The sequence below is a fragment of the Eulemur rufifrons genome, chromosome 5, assembly GCF_041146395.1.
Source record: "Eulemur rufifrons isolate Redbay chromosome 5, OSU_ERuf_1, whole genome shotgun sequence".
In the NCBI taxonomy this organism is placed as follows: Eukaryota; Metazoa; Chordata; class Mammalia; order Primates; family Lemuridae; genus Eulemur; species Eulemur rufifrons.
In genome coordinates this window covers 348,044-373,306 of record NC_090987.1, presented here as the reverse complement: position 1 = coordinate 373,306, position 25,263 = coordinate 348,044, and the positions used below count along the sequence as shown (strand labels likewise).

The 25,263-nt window shown below is 42.5% G+C and overlaps 1 protein-coding gene across 2 annotated transcripts in view; it reads left to right on the top strand.

Moving 5' to 3' along the window:
- The window catches only part of ATP9B (ATPase phospholipid transporting 9B (putative)), a 189,957-nt gene that overhangs the window by 71,971 nt on the left and 92,723 nt on the right, over positions 1 to 25,263 (top strand). For both annotated transcript variants that reach the window (XM_069468330.1, XM_069468331.1), the window contains exons 9-11: positions 1,953 to 2,033; positions 9,625 to 9,700; positions 16,664 to 16,740. In XM_069468330.1, coding sequence (XP_069324431.1) covers positions 1,953 to 2,033; positions 9,625 to 9,700; positions 16,664 to 16,740 — 234 coding nt within the window. The remainder of the gene's footprint in view (positions 1 to 1,952; positions 2,034 to 9,624; positions 9,701 to 16,663; positions 16,741 to 25,263) is intronic.

The following is a 25,263-nucleotide window of genomic DNA, read 5'->3' as shown; positions in this document are numbered from 1 at the left end:
ACAGTTTTTCCATGGACCAAGGGTGAGAGGACCAAAGTTTTTGGGATGATTCAGGCACATTGCATTTATTGTGCAGTCAGACCTCTCTGCTAATGATAATCTGTATTTGCAGCCACTCTCCAGCACTAGCATCACACCCTCAGCTCCACCTCAGATCACCAGGCTTTAGAAGCTCATAAGGAGCCACAACCTGGATCCCTCCATGCGTAGCTTACAGTAGGGTTCGGACTCCTGTGAGAATCTACTGCTGCTGCTGATCTGACAGGAGGCGGAGCTCAGGCGGTGATGCTCGTGAAATACAGATGAAGCTTCGCTCGCTCACCCACCACTCACCTCCTGCCATGCAGCCCAGTCCCCAGCCACGGCCTGGTACTGGTGTGCAGCCTGGGGGTTGGGGACCGCAGTGCTAGAAGATCTGGGGTGGTTTCTGTTTCCTGTACTAAATGTGACTTGAAATGTGACCCCAAATCAAGAGAGTTTTTCACTGTCAGCACCCCAGAGGTGGGTGGTCTAAGGCTGGTAGGGCAGCTTTGTCCTCTTCCAGATGTGACTTTGCAGAATGGGTCCCAGTGGCCGCCCCTCCCCCCTGCCCCATTCTGGCTGCAGGAGAGGGAAGGATGGGCCTGTAGGGTGCTTGCAGCCCAAAGGGGGTCTGTGTCTTCTGGAATCAGTCACATGGTCATAACCAGCTGCAGAGAAAGCTGAGAAACATACTCTTTAGGTGGGAAACTACCTGCTCATCTAAAGCTCAGAAGGTCTGCTTTTTAAAGGAAGCAGGAATAATAAAGGTTGAAGATAGTTCACACCACTTCTTCTTTTTTTTTTTTCTATTGAGAGTCTTTGATTTCCTCTTAAGGCTGCTTAGTGAATGGAGTGCACTAAACCTGTTTGGTCGGCTTTCTTGGAGGATTTTGTTGCCCTGCAAATAGGGTGTCTCCTAGAATTGTCATGATTCCCATTTTTATTAGCACCAAGTACTTCTCACTTGTTCTTCAAGGAACTCTAAGCAGTTTATAAATTTGTATGTTCCTGACTCACGTAGATTAAAGTAGGAAATAAATGTAAAAGTAGTAAATGTGTCTTTGAGAAATGAAAGAAGCCATATCAATTTTAGACCATTATGTGTTCTCTGTTAAAAGAGTATTTTCTTAGGCTGGGCACAGTGGCTCACGCTTGTAATCCCACGACTTTGGGAGGTTGAGGCAGGAGGATCGCTTGAGGCCAGGAGTTTAAGACCAGCCTGGGCAACATAACAAGACCTCATCTCTACAAAAAATAAAAAAAATTAACCAGATGTGGTGGCACATACCTGTAGTCTCGGCAACTTGGGAGGCTGAGGCAAGAGGATTGCTTGAACCTAGGAGTTTGAGGTTGCAGTGAGCTATGATTGCACCACTGCAGTCCAGCCTGGGTGACAGAGTGAGACCCCATCTCTTAAAAAAAAAAAAAAAAGTTTTCTTAAAAGTGATTGAGCATGATAAACAACCCATCAGTCCCACTGGCAGAAGAGAACTATTGAGAAAGAGCCCTGTGTAGAGAGCATGAGGAGGCCAGCAACCACTCCGCCACCTTCTGAAAGGACCACTGGAGTGCTGCACAGATTTAGTGACATAATCAAACATCCCTCTCTGTGCGTCGTGTGGAACTGCAGGAACCTTCGGCAGAGCACTAGGAGGTAGATGTTTTACGAGCACCTCCCAAGTGGTTTCGACATATCCCTGACATGAAGCAGTGTTCTGTTAGAATCAAAATCATACCCCTCTTGAGCTTAAATATTTTGTTTTTCAGTCATCTTCCATCCTAAGTCTTGGTGTTGGCACACAAAATCCAAGAATATCAATGATTACTTTTGGTAAATAATATATGAAAAATATAAATTAGCAATTGAAAATTTTCAAAGTAATTTTACTAAATTATAACATTGTAATTAATTCAAATGTTCTGTATTTCAGGACCTTTTTTCTATCAATGCTTACGTTTATGCTCAGAAGCCACAACTGGATATCCATAGTTTTGAAGGCACATTTACCAGGGTAAGTTCAGTCTCTTGTTCAGTATGAATATATTCATTGTCTGTGCACGTTAGAAGTAGCAGCCCTTTGTTTTGAGAGAGGAATTCAATCAAGAATAAGGTCAAACAGTTCAAATTTCCTTTCTAACTTTTCTTAGAAAGGGAAAACCTACATAATGTTTCAACTGCTTAAATTTTCCTGTATCAGATATGTTTTTTGGATACATTCAGTGTAGTTTTTCTAATTTTTTAGCATATTTACTATTGATAAGATCTTTATCTTCTAAAATATTGTGAGTCAGAAAATTGAAGTAATTTAACTATTTCAGTTTTGACTGGATAGTTGGTACCGTGTGGTATCCACGTCCTGTCTAACTTTTTGTTAACTGAATGTATGAATATATACATGTGTGTATGTGTATGTCTGTGTGCATGTACATTTCTTTATATACATATGCCCATTTCATGCCATGTACTTTTCATTGTTACGAAGTTTTGGCAAAGCTTGAAGCCCCTTTGATCCTGACTAATAGAGTGTGAAGGACTCAGTCACTTCTGATTTTAACAGCTTGTAACTGATATAAATGCTTTATAATGAGGGATTTTAATTTACGACTGTAGTTTGTTTTCAATTGCTGCAGTTATTTTTAAAAGATGTTTGTTGGCGTGGTCTCCTTTGTTTTGCTCTTGGTCACGTGCAAGGATTGGCAAGGAGTTGTCACCACTTGAGAAAGCATTTACAGAGCGTGTATCAGGGGCCAGTTCATGTGCAGACATGGGCCGTGCAGTGAGGGCACCTGTGAGGTCTTGGGGTCCTGTGCGGGGAGGGACAGCACCTCGCAGCTGCTTGTTGCCGTGAGCGCCGCTCACAAGTGCTTGTAAGATGTTCTCAGAAACACAGGAGGAAGCATGTCCTGGTGACAGGTGCCGTGGAATGAGTTCTGAAACACATTCATATCTTTTTGTGTTTTTACAAAAATATTTATTATGAAAACAGCGTGTTCTTATTAAAGACAACAGATGAGAATAAGTGTTACAAAGAGGTACCCTTAGTACACTCAAGAGTTAATAATGTATCCACGGTTAAGAATTTGGAATATTATTTCTTTCTTCCTTTCTAATGTATATCGCTTACGACTTCCTAAACTTGGACACGTTTGCTAGATGGTGTGTGGAAGTACATGAAGTAAGTAGCACGTCCCGGCTGGGAACCCTGGCTGCAGCGCCTGCATCAGAGGGGGGGGTGTGTGGCCGAGTACGTGGGTGCAGCGAGGCTGTGCACACCTGTAGCCCCAGCTGCTTGGGAGGCTGAGGCAGGAGGATCGCTTGAGTCCAGGAGTTGGAGGCTGCAGTGAGCTATGATTGCACCACTGTACTCTAGCCCAGGTGACAGAGTAAGACATTATCTCAAAAAAAAAAAAAAAAAGAAAAGAAAAAGAAAAAAACAGTGCTACAGGCATAGGTAGGTCTACTTGTGTACGTGTTTTTGGTGTCTGCACTTGCCTTGTACGCACACACAGAGCCGAAGAGGAAGGAGAAAAAGAAAAGGAACCGATGTGCCGGCTTCTGCCAGCCCCGGGAGCGAGTTGGTGGGAAGACGCCCGGCCAGTGGGGTCTGTGGCTGTGAGCTCCGTGGGCAGAGGCTGAGTGTGGGAGGCTGACGGCAGCAGACGTGAGTGCAGTTCACAGCAGTGCACGTGAGTGCTGTGGGTGGAGACTGTAAGTCTGTGGAGGGTCAATCTCATTTGAACTGGTCTGAACAGTTTTACTAGTGCCTCCTTTAATTAATACATTAAAGAAAATCTTTGAAAAGTATTCATGTTATATTCTTGTGAGTCATGATTTTGAGAATTACCGTCCGGCAGTCGATGCCCTGTGGCGGCAGGGCCTGTCTCTTCTCTCCTGTGTGGCATGCAGCACGGGCCGGGGGCAGAGCAGTCCGGTCGTCCCTCGGGTGAGGAGTCGGCGGTCTGGTTGCACTCAGAAGAGAGACTGACCTTTCCAGTCTTTGTCTAGTGCTACAGATTGTGTGCATTTTACATTTCCTCGAGGCTGCTTTGCTTAACAGAAAATAATATGTTCTTGAATTTCTTCAATTTTTAGGTACCACCACAGCTTTGCTGTTTTTTCTTCTTTAGATCAGAGGAAGCTGCAAATAGTTAACACACAGTTTCCTTCAATATAAGCACCTCTTTAACTCTGGGATTCAACTGTGGCTTCACCACTTTTTAGATGGGTGACCTTGGCAAAGTGCAGCGTACTTGTGAGTCTTACCTCTCAGAGCAGTCAGAAAACACGTAGGAACTCCAGAAGTGTTGGCTGTCGTCCTTTTTCCTGCGTGAGCACCAGTCCTGCGAACGTCCGCCACAAGGCTCACACAGGTGCAGTGCCTGGATGGCGGTGAGTGGGAATGGGGCAGGCCCGGATTCCCAGTCGGGAGGTCTGCGACAGTGCCCGTCTGGGCTGGGGTGCTCGTCCCTCTCAGGTGGCCGTGTGTCGGTGTGGTGATGAGGAGAGTCCAACTTGTCTGCAGCACAAACACAACAGGCAGTTTTCTATGGCCAGTCCTTCCATTTCTTTCTTTCCTAACAGCCAAAAAACCCTAGATTATCTTTTATTTGTACTTTGTACCTATATTTTATCTTGCCTTTTCCTGTCATTTAGGGAGGGTTAATATCACCTGGAAGCATCTAGAACTTTAGCTCTGGGTCATGATGGGCGTTTCAGACTGAGGCAAAGATGCCCTCTTAGGGCAGTCGTGGGGCACTGTGAACTGATGTTTAGAACTTGAGTTTCCCTGCAGAGACAGAAGGAGGCAAACAGTGTAGCAGTTGTGCCGTTGGTGGTTCACTACGTGTCTGAGCTATTTCTGCCGAGGCGGGGGCCACCCAGGTCAGAGCAGAGACGGGGTTCGGAGCCGTCCAGGTGACAGCGGACGGAGGCGTGGATGGTCCAGGTTGGAGCAGACAGAGGACCGGACCGTGTATGAATTATGGCAAGTTCTTAATGAGTGTCATTCAAATAAATGGCCTTTCATTGCCTTTATTTGACATTTTCTAATAGGGTTTTGTTTACCTCACTTTAAATATATCAATCTTGAGTTATGGATTGTTTAAGACAAATCTTTTTTGTGCATTTTTTGAAAAAGAAGAAAAAGACAAGTAGTTTTGTAACTGGAAAATAGAGTTCACTTTAATGATTCAGATTTATCAACCAAACGGTTAAGAAGTGATAGCTGCTGCTTTTCCTTTTTTTTATAGTACAATAGACATCAGAGAAAATGAATTTTTTTGGTATGAACTTAGTTACTTAAGTAAGAATTAGAGCAGACTGACCCGAGGCTGGCCGGCCTGTGCGGAGCCTGCTGCGGGCAGGTGTGTTGCGAACCGCGCCTGCTTCTGCTTCCCCAGGACGGCGTCGGGTAACCTGAATTGCCGACTGTAGCGTTTTGCATTATATAAATGATTCATGTCATTGTTCCCAATATCATTAATGTCTCTCACTGTTCAAGACATAGGTCTTCTCTTGGAAGTTTGGAGTTTGAAATTCTAGCCAGTTTGGGAGTGTTAGCTGTATCCGCAGTCCTTTGACATCATATTCCCATTTAATCTTTTTATAATGTATTTTCTGCTGTAATTTCTTTGCAAATCATAGCATACTTAATCATTGTTCTTGTCTTTTTCAATCAAAATACTCCTCTTTTGAAAAGAAAACCTCTTTTGTTTGCAAAATGGGGTATACTGTTGAGAAACCAGCTTGAAATTATAACATTTTGCATTCTTCCCTTTTCCCCTCACCCAGCAGATTTTATCTTTTCAAACTATATAACATTAAGGAGAAGGAAACCAAAAGAGAAGGTTATTTAGAGATAATTTCTTTCTCATCTTCCCAATCTTTATTCTGTACTTCATGAGATTGGTAAAGAACTGTCTTTTAGAATAATTTTCTTCTTATTAGAGAAATGTTTAATGTTCAGAGTCCATCTTTGCTATTGCAGAATTGAAAGGAAAATGCATAGATACTGTGTGTCCTTCCACATACCATTGTGTCAGAAATAGACAAAAGCATTCACTGATTAAATGGTCATGGGAAAGCAATAGGGGAACCAACTTAAATTTCTAAAACTAAATTGTATAGAATCTTTTATTTGCAGTTCAGAAAGCCTTATAAACTTTTTGTATTTTTTTAATGCTCTTATTTTTCTTGGAGTTCAACGTAAGGGGGAAATACTATACACTAAAATATTTGCATGCATTAACAATTTTTAAACTTTCACATTAAGGGAAACCTAGGAAGAGCTTCGAGGGAGGAAATGGTGTGAGCTTGTATGTGGGTGCTGCGTGTGGGTGCTGAGCTGCGGGCGGGGCTGAAGGGGCACCTGCTCCCGGCCACACAGGGAGGAGGCTCGGGGTGGCAGCAGCCCGGGGACCGGACGCAGGGCCGCCGTGCAGGGCCTGGTGCCTGTGGAAATGAGAGGAAGAGTTCCAGGTTTGCTTATTCTTGCGTTTGTTCGTTTTCTAGCCGGGGCTGAGTGCCTGTTCTGTGATGGGACGTCACGTAGCTTGCAGCCCTGTGGGGAAACAAGCATTTACATTGCTTTGATACAGTGAAAATAACTCAGGGTTTATTTTAGTGAATAACTTTATTTGCTCCTTACCTTAAATGATAAATGCGCGATTGGCTTAGTTATGCCAGTTACGTACTCAGTTTGCTGGATTGTAGCTAGAATTGCTAGACCAGCATGCGGTTAGAGGATATACCTTGTTGGCCATGTTAGGGAAAAGGAGGTCAGGACATATGGATTTTACTGTCTTTCCAACAGTATTTATCAGAATTAGACTCATAAGACTATGCGAATGAATCAGAAATTGGTCATTTCAGTTCAAGTACAAAATTAGTGTAGTGGGAGGCTACTCACTTTTCTAAAAGTTGATTTTCCTTGGTTCTGTAAAACCATAAAGTCAAAGGGAAAACTCACCTTTTCTGGATTATGTTTCTGCTCTAGACAATTTTTATCCCTTTACCTTGAATAGCTACTTTAGTTATAAACAAAGGGAACAAAATGCCTGGAATTTTTTGTGGAAGAAACAAGAACAGAATTGGAAAACAAAGTGCTTGATATTCTTATGTATTTTAAAGACTGTAATGATGGCGTGTTAGCTACTGTGGAAGAGTTTGATTTGATTCCAGTATATTTAGAAATTTATAAATATATCATTACCATTAGTATAAAGCTATGTACAAGTAAAATGGTTAATGGTGTAATACTTTTGTGGCACTGCCATCCTAATGTAAATACTGATATTTTTTTGACTCTTCAAGTTTTTTCCCACAAGCATACCTATTTACGTTGGCATAATATAATTCTCAGTTTTTCCACTTAAAAATATCATTTCCTTAGTATAGTGCATATTGATGCAGCTTAAGTATCAGTAGATTTTTTTACGTTGAAACTACTAAATGCAGCAAAATGTGTACCTTGTTTTACTTGATAAACCAACCGTAAGAAGCAACTCCTAAGGGACGGTAGAATGAGAACGTGTGCCGGCCTGCAGAGACGGTGGGTCCCGTGCCAGCTGCAGGGTGTGCCCAGACAGGTTCCCTGGTCAGCGCTGTGCCCTGCAGCTCCTGCCCTTTCAGACCCGCGTGGGCTCTGTCACCAGGCGGACTTGTGTCCCTTTTTTCTGCTGCTGTTTCCCTTCTGCCTACTGTGATGTTGGTACGCTGTTTTGTAATTTTTTTTGTACATGTTTAGCTCTTGCATTAAAACCATGAACTTCTTAGATGAAAGGCTGTGTCATAATTCTTTACAGTCACAGTTTCTAACGTAAGGTTTCTCATGTATTCAGACGCTGACTGAGTGCGCGCTTGAGTGAGCTGAATGAAGGCCCCTCTTTGCAGATGGTGTAACTAAGGCACGGTTTAATTAATCTATATTCTTGAATTGATTTTTTTTTTTTTTTTTTTTTTAAAGAAATAGCAGCCTACCTGTGTTTAAGCACTTACGGGCATCACAGTTGTCATACTCACAGACCCTGAGACGCTAAGGGGAGTCTCCAGGCCCAGCGGTGGCCTTCTCTTTACAGCAGTCCAGAGGTGTGTTGGTGACCACGTGGGCCCGAGCGAGCGGGCTGAGCGTGGCGACTGGAACGCGGGCTGGGTCCTGACTGCGGGTCTCGCTGTCTGAGGCATGCGGGGCAGCTGGGGCCAAAGCTCCTTCTGAAATTGAACTTTATTTCCGAAAACACTTTATTTTCTAAATATTTGCAGTGTTAGAGGAAATATTAATAGTTTGGCAACTGTAGAATTGGTTTAGATTCTGTGCCTCACAAGTAAATCAGAGAATCAGATATATCAGAGAATCAGATATCTTCCACGTGGCTGTCAAAATGGCCAGAGCTCACGTCACTGAAGGTGGTTCGATGAGTGAATGGACAGGAGACACCAGCAGCACAGACCCGTCTCACACGCGGATTATTTTGGAAAACGTGTTTCAGTTTCTTACCTTCCTTCCCAGTTTTGTTTCTTTGATATCTTCCAACATATCCTGATAGCAAAGTATCAGTTTATGATAACTTGCAGTTCTCTGGCGTGACATTATTTTAAAGGAGCCTCCCAGCAGGCGGGACGGCTTCCCCACGCTGCTGCCGCCGCTGCGAGGTGTGGGGCCGTGGCTGTTTGCAGTCCCTCGTACTGGCACGTTCCGGAACCAAGTATGGGCGGTGACTTTAGAATAAGATGGAAAGTTCTGAGATTTTAAATTGTAACTTTTGTCTGTGAAAATGAACATTAAAAATGAAGGTAGACTATGTATATTGCTGTTGTGATATTGCCGTATGGCCATGTTTCTTGTCTGTATACGTAACTGGCAGCATTCAGCTTATATTTGAGTTTTGTTTTAATGAAGACTATCCAACATAATGACATGTTTTTAAAGAGGAATTTAAGAGAAAAGACATTTTTCTTTGTATATATGTGTGTATGTATATACGTTTTACAGCAATATTCACAGAAGCATTTTTTTCTGTCATGGGTATATACACATTTGGAAAGCATAGCCCTTATCTTTAACAGATGGTAAGGGGAGAAAATTCTTCCGTGCATACAAAATAAATGTTGAATAGTTGATTTTTGGTGATTTCTGGGCCAATGTTTTCTGGTTGCCTAGCAGTGCTAAAGTGTTATTAAGCCACATATTCGATGCAGTTTTACTCTTCAAATATTAGAGCAAGCTGGGTGTGGTGGTGCCCCTGTCGTCCCAGCCGCTCGCGAGGCCCCCTTGAGACCGGGGTTCCAGAGCAGCCTGGGCAACAGAGGAAGACCCTGTCCCTAAACATAGATAGATAGATAGATAGAGCATATAGTATTTTCATGAAAATTTAAAATCACTGTGTTTATATTAAAAGTAATCAATGGATTAGAGGTGGTCTTTCAACTTGTGGTTTTAGTTTGCTACATTCCGCCTCCCTCCCATTTTGCGGGGCCTTTTCACTGCTGTTCAGCTGGGTCCGGCTGTGGACATGTTTTTAACACTGTGGACATTTAAAGTATGAATAATAAAAAAAAAATCACTAATTTGCCAGTTTTGTTTTCGTTTTTCTCTCCTTGAACAGGAAGACAGTGACCCGCCCATTCATGAAAGTCTCAGCATAGAAAATACCTTGTGGGCAAGCACCGTTGTTGCATCAGGTAAGAAAGTCTCCCGCTTTGAGTGTGAATTCTCACAGACAGATGATGCTTTGTTTGTCCAGGGACTCCAAACATGTGTTTTCAAAATGCCCTGAAATACTTAGGGACCTTGCTCTACACAGACTGCCATTCTGCATGTTGGGGTGGCCCTGGGAGTGTGCGGTGAGGCCGTGCAGGGGGACAGCCCCTGCACTTGGCGTGTGAGGCCTGGAGCAGGCAGGGAAGTGCAGCCTTCGTGTAGGAGCACAGGGCATTTTGCTGGGTTTGGACGTTTCTCGACAAACTTGTCAGTGTGCCTTAGAGGTGCACAGCAGTCCTGGGGGCACCAGTGGTGATTTTAGGTGGAGGAGGAGCGTGTGTTTGAGTGACTGGGACAGGGAGGGGTGAGGGGAGGCCAGGCAGGGCAGGGGAGGCAGGTCCCGTCAGGCCATGGACTGAGTGTTCCTGGTGGTTGAGGAGGGAGGTACTTAAGTTCTGACAGTTTAAAAAGTAACTTTCTAGGGAAGGTATTGAAAATGTGAATGATTGTCACCTGCCAGAACTTGACACTGCTGCTGATGCTGGGGAAAAGTTGAGCAGCAGGGGCCCCCTGGAGAGGGCACGAGTGTGACAGGGACCCAGGAGTGGAGGGGCTTGTCAGCGCTGCACAGGCTCGTAGCCCTTCTCTCCCCGGATGCGCTGCTCCCCCCGTGGACTGTGTGGGGGGGACTGGTCTGCACCAGGCGCTGGCGGTGCCGTCCGGAACAGAGTCGTTGTGGGTCTCGTCCTCAGAGAGTTTATGGTTTAGTGAGAAGACATCCAGAAAAGGTCCAGCTGATTTTACTGTGCCCAGTATCACGAAAGTGCTGATCGATACTGTGACATCAGATACCTACAGAAAATGTGCAAGTCAAGAACCTGTCTGGACAAGGGCTAGGGAAGGCCTTCTGAGGTGGAAACATTTAAATGGACTCAAAGACTGTGCAGGGGTGAGCCGGCTGAGGCGGGTGGCAGGAAGGGTCGCGGAGGACTCTTGGCAGAAGGCACAGTGTTGAGAGGGACCCAGGACCCTGAGGAGGAGAAGGGTCCAAGGGACAGTGTGCCTGGCCAGGGGGAAGGAGTTATCGAACACGGGCCCATGTGCACGTGAAACCGCACGACAGACGCCTCTGTGTTTGCCTTTCAGCAGGTAGAATGTGAAAGGGGATTTAATTTTATCCTAGTGTTTTGTATCACTAAAATAAACTTGGTAGCAAATTTGACAGTTTTGATAGGTTTCAATTATGTGGGCTTTTGTTGTTATTTATATTTACATATTTTAAAAATTTCTCAAAATACAGAGAGAGAGAAGTTAGGATAATGCTCCATGAAGAGACAACAAAGGTGGACTGGCCAGGTCCTAAGCTCTGGACCTCAGGAAGGGGGTTCACACCTTGAAGACACCTCACAGGTGGATAGATCAGGTCCTGGGCTCTGTAGACCTCAGGAAGGGGCTTCACACCTTGAAGACACCTCACAGGTGGACATGCAGGTCCTGGGCTCTGTGGACCTGGGGAAGGGGGTTCACACCTTGAAGACACCTCACAGGTGCACACGCAGGTTCTGGGCTCTGTGGACCTCAGGAAGGGGGTTCACACCTTGAAGACACCTCACAGGTGGACATGCAGGTCCTGGGCTCTGTGGACCTGGGGAAGGGGGTTCACACCTTGAAGACACCTCACAGGTGGACATGCAGGTCCTGGGCTCTGTGGACCTGGGGAAGGGTCCTCACGCTGCAGAGGGTGCACTTTCAGCCAGGGAAGACGTAGAGTCATGCCCTGAGGCCTGTTCACTCCACGTGTTTAGTGGTGTTCACATTGCTCCTGGAGGCGTGCGTTGCCCCCACCTGCCAGCAGTCTGGCGAGGGCCTTTCTGCGGGCCTGGCCCCTGCACCGAGGACTGCCCTCCGCAGGTTCCTCACCCCTGCCGGTCCCAGCCAGAGTGCGCCTGGCCAGGCCGGGAGCCAGCCGCCTTCCCTAAAGCCTGTCGCCTGTCAGCACTTGGCACTGAGTAGTTTGTAGGAAAACACGTATAATAATTTCTAAGAAGCTCATATACTGTCAGAAAGTTTCAATTTTCTGTTTTTACCTGCTTTATACTGTTTCCATCTTATTTGTTATTAAGGATCATTCATGAAGATAGTAGAAGATTCTCTTTTTTAAATACGTTTTATTGATCTTTTGTTTCCTAGATCCTTTTGAACATGTTAGAATGTGTTTCTGACCTTCAGTGCTATTGGTTTGTGTTCTGTCTCCTCAGAGAGACAGGAGCAGCCCGAGCCAGAGGCTTCCGAGACATCCCGTGTAGCTTCTCTCCTGGCTCAGGTCACTTGCTGGCCTTGGCAAGCGCAGCAGCCACCTGTGTGCCTGGCGACACAGACGCTGAGTAGGCCTTGTCACATGTGGGCCATACCGTAGCCCAGTTTCGTCCTCTTTGCCACGTGGCCTTTGGTTTTCCAGGTGGTCTATCTTCTCAGAGTGTAGATGGCTCTATAGAAGCCATCCATGAGGGTGAACTGTAGTGCCCTTAATATTAGCTTGTGTTGGGACATCTTTAAAATGCAAGCTTTGTCTTTAATTTCAGATCTTTTAAAACATACTTATCTTTGAACAATTACCAAATTCTGTATATTTCCACACTGCCATTTGCTGAGGAGTGTTTGAAAGGCTTTAAGATCTCCAGGACTAACCCAAGGGCTCTTAATCTTCTTTGTAATTATAATTGATTACAAGTTGAGAATTCTCTTTAATCTTATACTTTAACAGTTAAATCTCAATTGAATTCAAGTTGGCTGTTAAGGGGACGTGAGCTCGGGCCTTCCTTCTCTGTCACGGTACCTGAGTTCACACAGACAGACAGACACCCTGGACGAGGGCTGGCCGGCGGGAGGACGCAGGGCTTGCGGTGCCATGCGGCTCCGTTACCTCTGTTGATTCAGAAGGTGGTGTTTCTCCGGAAGGCAGACTCAGGGTCTGGAGAAGCACCGTGTTTTATAGTGATAAGCCCAAGAGGCAGCGTCCCTGATACCGAGCTTCCAGAACCTGGGAGGAGCCGAGCCCTCCGAGGCAGGGCGGTCAGCAGTATCCAGGCAGGACTGGCAGGACCTGCTCTGGCTGTGGGGACCCCAGGCTGGGCAAGGTCTCCCCTGTGTCTCTGTGTGCCCGGCTGTGTAGAGTTTGGACATCAGTACAGGTCACCTCTGTTACTCTCTCTGTCCCAGCCTTGGTGAGGTTTTGACTTCCCAAGGCTCACTCTGTTGTCTCTGTCAGTTTTCCTGGGACCTGCTGCCTGGTCTGTGCCCGTCCACGGTGCTCGCTCGTATCCCTCTGGGCCTCCCACCCGCTTTCCTGGAGCCGCACGTGAGAGCTGCGGTCAGTGCCGGAGCGTGGCAGGCGTGGCCCCGTCTGCCTCTCCCCCAGGGCCTAGCAAGTGCTGGGTGCGTGACTGACACTCGGTAGCACTTTGATTGGCAGGTAGCTCTTTTGGTATCTCTCGTATACCCATAAATACATATTTACTCTTTTTTTTAATTGAGTAAATTTTAAATAAGCATTTTACTATGTTTTTGACCTGGTAGTTTAAAGCTATTAATTATTTTGTTAAAGTGATCTAGGGTGTATATTTTGTATGTATAACATTTTCTGTGAATAGTCTTAATTAGTTTTGAATTTGTGAGGATTGGTTGATAATCTGCAATTTAAACATAGTATCATATCAGGAGTTTAAAAATAGCAACTGAAAATGTTGTGGTAGGCTCACTCTTTAAAATATTTAATGATAAGTAAACTAATTAGTTTGACTTACTGAATTATGTTTTGTAGTTATAAGTTTGAAATTTTTATATAAAGGAAAATATCTTTTTTCCCCAAATTTGACCTTGTTAGCATTTTTTTTCTTATTTTGCATTTGGAAAGTTTGTTTAAAATGCAGCTATACTGTTAATTAGATGTTGGTAGGATTTTATATGAAATTTTCTCTATAGCTTGTGACAAGGGAGTCAGGTAATAGCTAACAGATTAATTACCGTTCCACTCACGTGAAATGAAACCCGGACTGTGTGCCGACTTTCAGACGGTAGCCACCGAGACCTCTGCAGACATGGGCTGGGTCTCAGAGCCCTGGTCCCTGACTCACTGGAGCATAAGGGGATGTCATCGTACTTACACCCTGTTTGGACCCAAAGCACCTGAATGTTTTGGTATTGATTTTTTTTTTTTTTTTTTTTTTTTTTTTTGAGACAGAGTCTCACTTTGTTGCCCGGGCTAGAGTGAGTGCCATGGCGTCAGCCTAGCTCACAGCAACCTCAAACTCCTGGGCTCAAGCGATCCTACTGCCTCAGCCTCCCAAGTAGCTGGGACTACAGGCACGCGCCACCATGCCCGGCTAATTTTTTCTATATATATTTTAGTTGTCCATATACTTTCTTTCTATTTTTAGTAGAGACGGGGTCTCGCTCTTGCTCAGGCTGGTCTCGAACTCCTGACCTTGAGCTATCCACCCGCCTCGGCCTCCCAGAGTGCTAGGATTACAGGCGTGAGCCACCGCGCCCGGCCGGTATTGATTTTTAATTAACTATAGTCAATTTGAGGTGTGCAAATATGGATCAGACAAATATAATCACTAGCTTTAAACAGTAAGTTCTCATAAATCTTTTAAGATATTTTGTCATTATAAATTGAACGAAATTTTTTATTCGATTTGAATGTTATATCATCTTCACCTTTAGGGCATTGGTGAGACGTTACCTACCCATTGAGAATTTCTTTCTTGTGGTGGTTGTGATTTTAACACACCAGCATATTCCTAAATTTATGTCTTTCTGAAAAAGAAGCTTCCCAAGTTTGAGCCAGTGGGAGGGAGCTTAATTTAATACTTAAAGTATAAATTAAGTTTTGAAGTTCTCCCATTGAAGTATGTTATTTACTGGGAATCTTTGCATCACTTTGTGTTTGTCGTATTGTGCCCTCCGTCGTCTGACGTGGCTGAAGATGAGCGTGATCTGTTGTGCTCTCATCTCGCTTCAAAATCAGCAGTAACATCTTTTCTCTATTTCTTTGTACCCTATATATTAAAACACGGTTTACTCAGTCTTTTAGCTTGTGCTAGTCTATAAATTCCTACCCTTTGTTAAAGAGCATGGAATATGTTCCAAATATTCCTGTTCTGATTTTAGTAATTTTAGGTATTAAAAAGTGGGACAGACTCAGAAAAAATACATTTAATCTAATTATAGTACATACTCATTTTTGGTGAGAATCAAATGAGAGAATACATTTGAGAGGCTTTAGCAAATTTTGACAGATTATGCAAATATAGGATCAGAAATTTTGTTATAGGCTTATTGTATGTCTTGTCATTTCTCACATTTAATTTGGGTACTGTAAATTGTAATGCCAGGCGAGAAATCCACATTGCTCATGAATCTGCTTTTAAGGCAAGGGATTCTAGCTTAATTGATTATTGTGTAGGCTCCTTTGGGACTTTGTCATTCAGCTAATGTTAAAACATAAATTAATTTTATGCAGTTTGCCTTGTTACATCATTGTAATTATTCAACATTAGTGGTGCTTTTATATTTTGATTGGCAACATAAAAAATATTGATAAGGTCATATTTAGTATTTTGCTTCACTGACAAAAAAGTTTTCTATGACATAAGTCTTTGAAAACTTTTCATACTATTATATGTATTTAATATTTTTATGTATACTGAGTGCAGCCACCTCATCTAGGAAGTTTGTATGGACAATGCCCAAGAGTATTTGGCCGGGCGAGCTTGCATCCCAGGTGTAGGCTGGCAGTGCCTGTCGTGAACTCTGCAAGCTGAAGCCGCCCCACTTTCCCAGGGACACATAATTAAAGAAGAAAAATATGTGACCTCTTCAGATACCACCGATGAGGAACACCTTAGCACCTTCCACCCCTGAGCTTTCTAAAGGGGGAGGTGTAAGTTATGTGACATGCGTGCTATGCAGCATACCTGTGGTCACGGAAAGCCAAGAGACGGTCCATATCGTTCATCCCAAAGGTTCTGACTCTGCGCTCGCTAAATTTTATGTATTGGTGTGAAATCAAAGAGGTTTTGTATAATTATTATAGTTAATTCTGTAATGGTAATTGCAGTATTATGTATTATATTGTCTTTCCTACCTTGTGTTTCTTACCTTCAAAATTTGTAAACATTAAGCATGAAAATTAGGAATATAAATTATGCATAGCTGTAATTGCAGAAGGAGACTTCTTCCATGGTTTTTAATTTTGACATTCCAGAGATGAGTACCTCTTAGCCTTTGTAATCTATGGGTCATTCTTAAGGGTATTTTATTATTCTTTATAAGTTTAAAAATTATTATATCTTCTTGACTTGTAGAATTAGAAAATCTAACTTTCAGAGACATGAATAAAAGAGATTAGTAGCTTCTAAATGTAAAATCAATATTGTTTTTATAACATTTCTATTGTTAATTAAGTACACATTCTGAAATACTAGCAAAGACTCTTACTGATAGTAATACTGTGGTCTTTGCAGTGGAAGTCTACTCGTGGTAAAAGAATCTGGTTCAGTGGGTGCCATCTTGGTATGAAGGTCGAATATTGAGTTTGACCGGTTAAGAGCATAGCCTCTCTCAGTGTAACTTCAGTAATATAGTAGACATTAGTGAAAGGCCAATTTCATTCTTTTTGTTGTCAGTGAAAAGAATATTAGTACATTTTCTAATATTATATGTAGGTGAATTTGTATTGTTTAACAAATCATTTGATTTTTTCAAAGTCCATTTTAAAAGTTGAAATTTTTCCTCAGCTAGCCAAATTAAATACAATGTTGTATGCATTTATATAAAATCAAATAGTGTAATATTTTCCATCAAAACGATTAATTAGAAAGTGTTGCCTCTTTGCTAACCTTTAAAGTATTTCTATAAGGACCACTTTCGTGTTTTTGCAGGTACTGTAATAGGTGTTGTCATTTATACTGGAAAAGAGACTCGAAGTGTTATGAACACATCCAATCCAAAAAATAAGGTAGGCTAGATGAAGGAGCAACTGCGCTAATGAACTCGCTTTTTCCTTTCAGTAAGAAAGTCTGCATAGTTCTGACAGCTCATTCATGTTAGCTTAATATATAGCATGAAAATAGAATTTCAGTAATGTTGGCGATTTAGGATCTGAGTTCTCTGTGTTTATATCACAGCATTCTCATACTGAAGAATTTCTGAAAGTATCTTCTCTTGGCTAATCAGAGTTTTATATATGTCTCACATTTTTGTTGTTAGATATGTAATTGACATTTAATTGTAGCTGTCTAATTTCTTCAATCTATTTATTTTACAATTTGTATTCTTTATGGTTCATTTTTAAAACAAAGGAATCTCTATTAATGTTTTTGTAGTATTTAATTTGAATGTTAGTTATATTGTTAAACCAGTTTATTTCCATTTCAGAAGAAACATTGAAAACCAAATTTTAGTTTTAAAGAGTACTTGTTTACATTCCTAAATTGACTATATTCCTAAAATTGTTATTTATGCAGTCAACATGTACAAGTTAAATCATAACAAAATGTGAATTCTCAATAGTTATATAGTATTTAGATGATCAGTTTTATATGTTGAAGTCACAGTATGTGCTAATAAGCAGTTAATGAGAAGCTCTAATTATTAATTTTACTTATTTTTATTTGAAAGATCTGTGTGTATTTAAGTAGAACAAAAATCGTTGCATGAGTTTGTGCTCGCTCTGTGAGGAATTAATAGGAGAGGTTGTCTTTTGCTGGAAATTTGATTACAGAGCAATAGAAAGGAAATAATTTTTTGAAAAGATATGGTTAGGACAAGAAGTATTCCATTTTTTCAGCCAAATACTATTTAAAAAATAGTTAACTCTTCAAAAATTAGGAAAGCATACCAACCCTTTAAATGCCGGGGGCCGTTTGCAGTTTAGCGTGTCTGCTGTCTGCTTTTTGATCAGGTGCAAGCTGGAAAGTGTCCCTCCGTGTCCACGGAGAGTCACGAGCGTCTCTGGAAGGACTCCAGATGTCTACGTGTGACATGAATTTGCCAAAGTGAAAGAAAAGTGTTACTGTTATTTCAGTATAAATTGTAATTGTGATGAGAAAAATTATCTCTTTAGATTTAAATTACAGTTTACTCTGAGTATCAAATGTATCCAAGTCAATAATTCTACAATAGAGCTAAAATTATTTTAAAACTAATTATTAAACTAATTATTGACAGATTTAGAATCACATAAGCATTTATATATATTTTCGGAGAAGTACAGTGATTTTTTTCCTTAAGTGAGCAAAACTAAAATAATCTAATGTACATACAAGTTTTAGGGTTTCTTTCTTTCCCCCCTCCCTCCCTCCCTCCCTTCGTTTCTTCTTCCTTCCTTCCTGTCCTGTCCTGTCCTGTCTCACCATGTTTCCTGGGCTAGAGTGCAGTGGCATCATTACAGCTCACTGTAATCTCAAACTCCTGAGCTCAAGCACCCTCCTGCCTCAGCCTCCCGAGTAGTTGGGGCTACAGGTGCACACCATCGTGGCCTGGCTAGTTTTTTAATTTTTTGTAGAGATGGGCTCTTGCTGTGTTGCCCAGACTGGTCTCTAACTCCTGGTCTCAAAAGATTGTTCCACCTCGGCCTCCCAGAGTGCTAGGATTACCAGCATGAGCCACCACGCCCAGCACTTTTATTTTCTTAACTTTTTTGCTTTTGTATTTATAACATTTGAGGGTAGATTTGATTTTAAATATTAATTTTAAAATCTTAAAAGCCACACTGCCTTTTAATATGACTTTTTTTAGCTACCTTATTCTTTAGTTTAACCTATCATTTTTCCTTTGATTTAGTCTCCACTTCATTATTTTTTTCCTCCATAAATCTTTTATTTTTGGCTCATTTGTGCTCTTTACTTGAGGTTGAGGCAGGAGGGTGCTTGAGCTCAAGAGTTTGAGATTACAGTGAGCTGTAATGATGCCACTTGGTATTTAAATTTTTTAAATTAAGGAATAACCTAAGAGAGAAATGAAATATATACATTTGCAAAGTAATTCAGTCTTTCTGAGTGTTGAATGCTAGTTTCATAAGAATAAAATTCAGATAGGCCGGGCGCGGTGGCTCACGCCTGTAATCCTAGCACTCTGGGAGGCCGAGGTGGGCGGATCGTTTGAGCTCAGGAGTTCAAGACCAGCCTGAGCAAGAGCGAGACCCCATCTCTACTAAAAATAGAAAGAAATTATATGGACAGCTAAAAATATATATAGAAAAAATTAGCCGGGCATGGTGGTGCATGCCTGTAGTCCCAGCTACTCGGGAGGCTGAGACAGGAGGATCGCTTGAGTCCAGGAGTTTGAGGTTGCTGTGAGCTAGGCTGACGCCACGGCACTCACTCTAGCCTGGGCAACAGAGTGAGACTCTGTCTCAAAAAAAAAAAAAATAAAAAAAAAATAAAATTCAGAAAAAGTTTTCAAGTATGCTATAATGGGCAGAAAGTAACAGATGCAATTCATCCAGGGGAGGTATTGATAATGATACATGTTAAATGAAAAAGATTATATATTTGTTCCTAAATAGAGAAAGGGAAACAGAAATTGTTTACTGTTTGTAAGACTTTATTTTCTGAAAACTACATCTTAGTGGTCTTCTGTTGCTTAGTAAGCCAACAAAATCTTGTGCTTCAAAGAAGGCTGGTGCAACAAAACAGCAATACATTTAAAAGGGAAAACTAATCATCACCTGAGTTTCACTGAATTTTCTCAAGTAAACAAAAATATTCCTAGCACTCAATTCTGATAGCTGTCTAATGCAGAGAACGTATATGGAGACATTGATTGATAACACTGGTCAGTTGAAATTTAGTTTTGGAGTTCATTATCATCAGAGTAATTTGAGCTGGAAATATGTATTTTTGAATGAGTGGTGGATTTCAGCCAAGGTAGGCTAAGTCACGCTGTCGGTAAACTTCCCCAAACCATGCTGTGGCTTAGTACCGGGATCTTTTCCTTGTGTGATGTGTCTCATGCAAGCTGGCAGCTGCCTGCTTTGTCATGGTCCCTCAGGAACCCACCTTGGAACGTACCTCTGTGACCACTGGGATGAGACACACTGACCTGGCAAATCATAATACTGACTGATTCTTAGGCTTCTGCCAGGAGCAATGTAGGTCACATTTCATCGCCAGACCAATTGAATGGCCTCAACTGCGTTCCAGGAATCAGGGAAGTGCAGTTCTGCCCCATGAGCAGGAGAGAGGACTGGCAGCATTTAACAAGCAGCGTCCGTGATACCCACAGCGAGATCTTACGTAGTGCACAAGGAGGAACCTCGTACAACCCTGAAGGATGCCAGTAGTTCAGAGGTGAAGCAGAGGAGGTGAAATCGGGAAAAGGACATTGAATGGGGACAGCATTTCAGAAGGCGGTTCGAGTCAGCAGTGTGTTGGGGACTGTGGAGATCGTTTCGGGTGAAAAAGGAAAAAAGGTTAGATTAAGCAATTAGGAAAATACCAGTAAAATTAAAACTGCTGCAGTAGATTTTTTGGGGTGGAAGGGAGGGTGTTGTGTTGAGGGAGCCAGGGCCACGGGTTAGGGACAGGAAGCCCAAGTGTGACTCTGGCCCAGAGCCTGAGCCACAGTGGAAGAACCGTGATGAGACATTGACCAGTTATACTATAAGGGAAAAGATTTTATTGGTTTTTTCTGGTAAGAAAAACCAATATCACAAAACTATTAATGCTTTCAGTAAAAGAATAGGGGGTCTTACTTTATAAAGAAGAAAGATACTAATTCTGTGGAAGGATGAGTTTAGTGGGCATCTGGTAGCAACTTAAACATACGAAGATAAGATTACTGAAAAGATTGTATTGTTATGGGGCTGCCTGTCTCTTCCCTTCCCTTCTCCTCCCTCCCCTCCTTTTTTCTTTTCTTTCATATTTTATTTCCTACTTCATTACAGTGTATGTAGGTCCATGCAAATTTGCAAAATTGCTTTGAGTTCCTAAGATTAAAAAAATGCTACAGTAAACTCAATATTTGATATAAGAAAAAAAAGTTAATCATAACAGCAGTGAGGTAATGAAATTGATGCAGAACATGGGAAGGGTTTGAAATAGTTCCTAAAAGTATTGAGAAGGGTTATAGCCTAACAGTTTAGGCTCATAAACTGCTGAGTAATGGGCAGGGCATTGCTGTTGTTGGGAACCATGAATTTGTAATGGGGCCAGTCACGAGGGCGTGGCTTTTCCCAGGCTGATTGGAAGAGCCCGAAGCAGAAGCACAGGGGCCAGGGTTCCTCCAGAGATGTAGGCTGGCAGGGGGTGTGTTGCAAGGTAAGGGGCAGGGCTGGGCGCCTGGTCAGGATGGGAGACAGCAGCCAGGAGGCCGTGTGTGGCCAAGTCACGTGGGGCGCAGAGGAGTCATTGGGGCGAGGTTCAGAGCACGGCAATAAAAATGAGTTGTTGAAGTTCAGAGGCGCTGTAGACGCTGGAGTATCCAGAATTACAAACCTGTGTGTGATGTTTTGGAGAGCAGTATTTCCTTCTTTAAAAAAACATGTTTTCTAGCCACTTTGGAAGATAGTATGTGAAGGCAAATACACCATTATTTCACATATTCTAGTTTTGTCCAGTAACTGCTCTTTTAAGGAGACATGTTAACAGTCTCATATTCCTCAATTGCTTACAGGTCACTTACAGTACAAATTGAGTTTAACAAATACTGTATTTATTGATTTATCTTCTTTATTCCACGGTACAACGAGAAAGAGAGAATCCTTTTCTTGAAAGGGCTGCTTCACGTGGGGGAGGCCAAGACTTCACGCTCTCGCACCACGTCCCTCCGCCTCTGTGCCCTCCTCCCCGCCGTGTCCTCTTGGGCTGCTTGCGCGGAGGGCTGCAGCGTCATCTGAGCGTCATTTGATGTTGCCTTCTGCTGTAGGTGCAGCCCTACGTTAGGAAATTGCTGGGATCTAATTCCTTTAAAAATAATAGAAAGTAATCCAAACAATCATTGTCACAAAGCACGGCTAAGGGAGCAGATCTTTTCCAGTGCGTTGCTGTTTGGCTAGCAGAGCGCGCAAGGCGTGAAGGCAGCACCGGCCGCGACTGGGCTCCGAGCACGTGGGCAGCTGTCGTTGACGTGTGGGGGCCCGAGGGGGCCCTTGGCCTGTGACCGGCTTTCGCCTCTCGGGCTCGTGTGCGCACAGCCCTCCCCCAGCAGAGCTCCCGGCCTGAGAGGAGGTGCGGGGTGTGCGCCCACTGCCCTGGCAGACGCCCGCGTGGGCCCAGGCCCTCCTGGACAGGCACAGCTTCCCGTCCCAGCGGCTGCCGTGGCGGCTGCGGCTCCCTGAGGACCAGTGTTTGTACTTGTAAAAATGCCCTCCCAGAGTTAAGCAGATGGATGTCAGGTGTTTAACTGATTTTATTAGTTACTTGATAAAGTATATATTTAAACTAGCCATTCTTCTCAGCTAATGTCCCAAAACTTTTTTGGCCAGTTCTCCATTTGGTCTTCATTTTGCACAGTTGTTCTTCTTTAGCTCCTTTTTTTTTTTTTTTTTTTTTTTTTTAACTTACTATGAAAAATTTCAAATGTATTGAAAACTGGGGAGAATGACATGATCACTCATGTCCCCAAGCCCAGCCCAGCAGATGTCCCCTGCCTATTTGCGCTTTCCCATGGTTTCACACGTCATGCCACTTTATCCCTAAATACGCATTTTAAAAGATAAGAGCAGAGACACTTTGTCTCCCGGCTCTCGTTTCTGTGCTGCAGCTGAGCGGGACACGCTGAGGCTCCGGCTTGGACACGTCTGCATCAGGGCTGCCTTTCGCCCCCGTCCTGAAATTCAAATCCTGGCCCCTCTCAGACGCCCTGAATCAGAAACTGGGGGGCGCACGGGAAGGATTGAGAGCCTCCGCTCCAGTTTTTATGTCCCTTCCCTAATGGTCACTAAAAATCTAAGATTTAAAAAAATCCTATATATAAATTTGTTAAGGTAGAACTAAATTTAGTAACGCTGACAAATGTCCCACTTTCTATTCATTCTTTTGGATTTGTCTCTGAAATTGGTTCCTACAATCTGCGCAGATAATTTTATATAATTGGAAAATACAGCTTTATGCCTGTAACAGGAGTTTATTAGAATTTTTTAAATGTAGCATGTTTTATCCTGATATAAAGATTAAGAGTAAATCCTAAAAATTTTGTTAGATGGAGGGAAATTCTAAGATTAAAAGAAATTCTTAAATCTGAAGATTAGAATTTTTTTTTTTTTTTTTTTTTTTTTTTGAGACAGAGTCTCACTCTGTTGCCCAGGCTAGAGTGAGTGCCGTGGCGTCAGTCTAGCTCACAGCAACCTCAAACTCCTGGGCTTAAGCGATCCTACTGCCTCAGCCTCCCGAGTAGCTGGGACTACAGGCATGCGCCACCATGCCCGGCTAATTTTTTGTATATATATTTTAGTTGTCCATATAATTTCTTTCTATTTTTAGTAGAGACGGGGTCTCACTCTTGCTCAGGCTGGTCTCGAACTCCTGACCTCGAGCGATCCACCCGCCTCGGCCTCCCAGAGTGCTAGGATTACAGGCGTGAGCCACCTCGCCCGGCCTGAAGATTAGAATATTTTACCTCATCACAGTACTCACTGAAGACAGATTTAAGAGATGGGGTCTACTCACAGTTTGAAAAATTTATTTTAGAACTTTGAACAAATCAAAGTTTTTATTAATAAGCAATTATAATATCTGGCGAAAGTTTAAATTACAAGGACTACAACTTGAGTAATGGACCGCTTCATAAAACTTAGCCTCCAGCATATTTAATGAGATGAGGCTTGATCATATTTAAGAGGGAAAAAATTCTTACAGAGGTGAAGAAAAAGCAATTGTGACAGGTTGCCATTTTCACGCCACCCATAATAGTAAGTTGCTCAGACCAGAAGCATCCAGGATGAAATGATAATACCAGTTGCTGTAAGCAGCTGTTATAATCTCTTGAGTATATTGATTTGTGTTTCTCATAAAAAGATGCTTTCAGATGTCTCGTTGCAGAGACAGGTGACATGAGCCATGGGTGAGTTAGAGCTGCTGCCTGTTATTGGGGTTGTCAAGGTGTTTTTCAGATCATAGAATAAAACAGTCAGCCATGGAGTATTTTGCCTGTTGAAATATCAAGGCAGTTTTGGAGAACAGCTTTCTTTTTTTAAAAAGGATAGTTTATTAATATTTAAAAAGTTATATTTGTATTAAAATATTAGAATAACCTATTTTTCTCTTTTGGTTTCATATAATCATAGTACCCCTTAATTTTTCTAATAGTTGCCTTCTTGAGTAGTAAAATATTTGGAGTTTAAATACTTGTTTAAAATGTGCCCATGTGCCTCACAGAAGAGCTACATGTTGTAGAATATAGTATTACAGTCAGTCTACAGAGATAAAAAGACTCTTGGAATGCTTTTTTTGGATAACTGTTATGAATATTAACAAATCATAGTGTTTCAGCGCCTCACCAGGAAAAGATTAGCTAGAGAACAAACCTACCATGAAGTGATTCGGGAGCACGGAGACGAGACCCGGGGTGACTCTTTGGGTCGTGCCAGCGCACGCCTCGCTTGCAGAGCCGGCACACTTTGACCTTACAGCTGCTCACAGTTAGAAGTTGCCTTTCTTCATCGGCAGTGTGAACATAAATAAACTTATAATTTCAGGAAAGCAGTCAAGAAGCAAAATGCTCAGTGTTGAAAAGCAATCCTAATGATAACATCTGGGACATAATGCTTTATCAGAGTATAGCAAATATTTAAACTAGAAAATTTGGATTTTGTCCCTAAATTTTTTTTAAATAGGAATTTGATTATAAAGCAGGTGCTCTAAATAGGAAACACAAGAATATTTATTATTTAAAGTCAGTGCTTTGTATTACTAAAAAGACTTAGTGTTACATAAAGTTCTGATTAAGAAGCGTTTACTAATCGTGTTACATATTAAATAAGAACTATATTGGACAGTATTTCATCATTTCTAAGCAGTACAGCTCAATTCTCATCATCAAAATGTAGAGAAGTATAACTCATTTAAGAAGCAGGTATTTTCATAATTGTCTTTGTGTTTTGGACTCCTTGATTCCTTACCCTGAAGCCATAGCAACTGTTAGAAATTTGTGACAGGCCTGTTAGGACCTTGTGATGATAATTTTTCATGACATTTCCTGCAAAACTAAGTATTTCTTACTACCTGGTTATTCTTAAGCATTTCTGACGAGGTGGTCTGGAACGTCCAGTGGAATTGAGAATGAGAAGCGGCTTTCAGACCCTGCGTGGGCTGGAATGAAAGGGCCCAGATGGCTGGCTGTGGTGTTGATGAAGGTGGAGAAGTGAGATCGTGCGTCTCCCGAGCAAACCTCACCTTCCTGAGGAGCTTCTGTGAGCCACCAGCCTTGGGTGGGTCTGTGTGTCACAGCAGTGCCCCATTCTTAAGCAGCGGGGCTCCTTCCTGTCACCCCATGTCATAAACAGGTCATGCTCATGCTGTGGGTTCCGGAGCAGACTTTT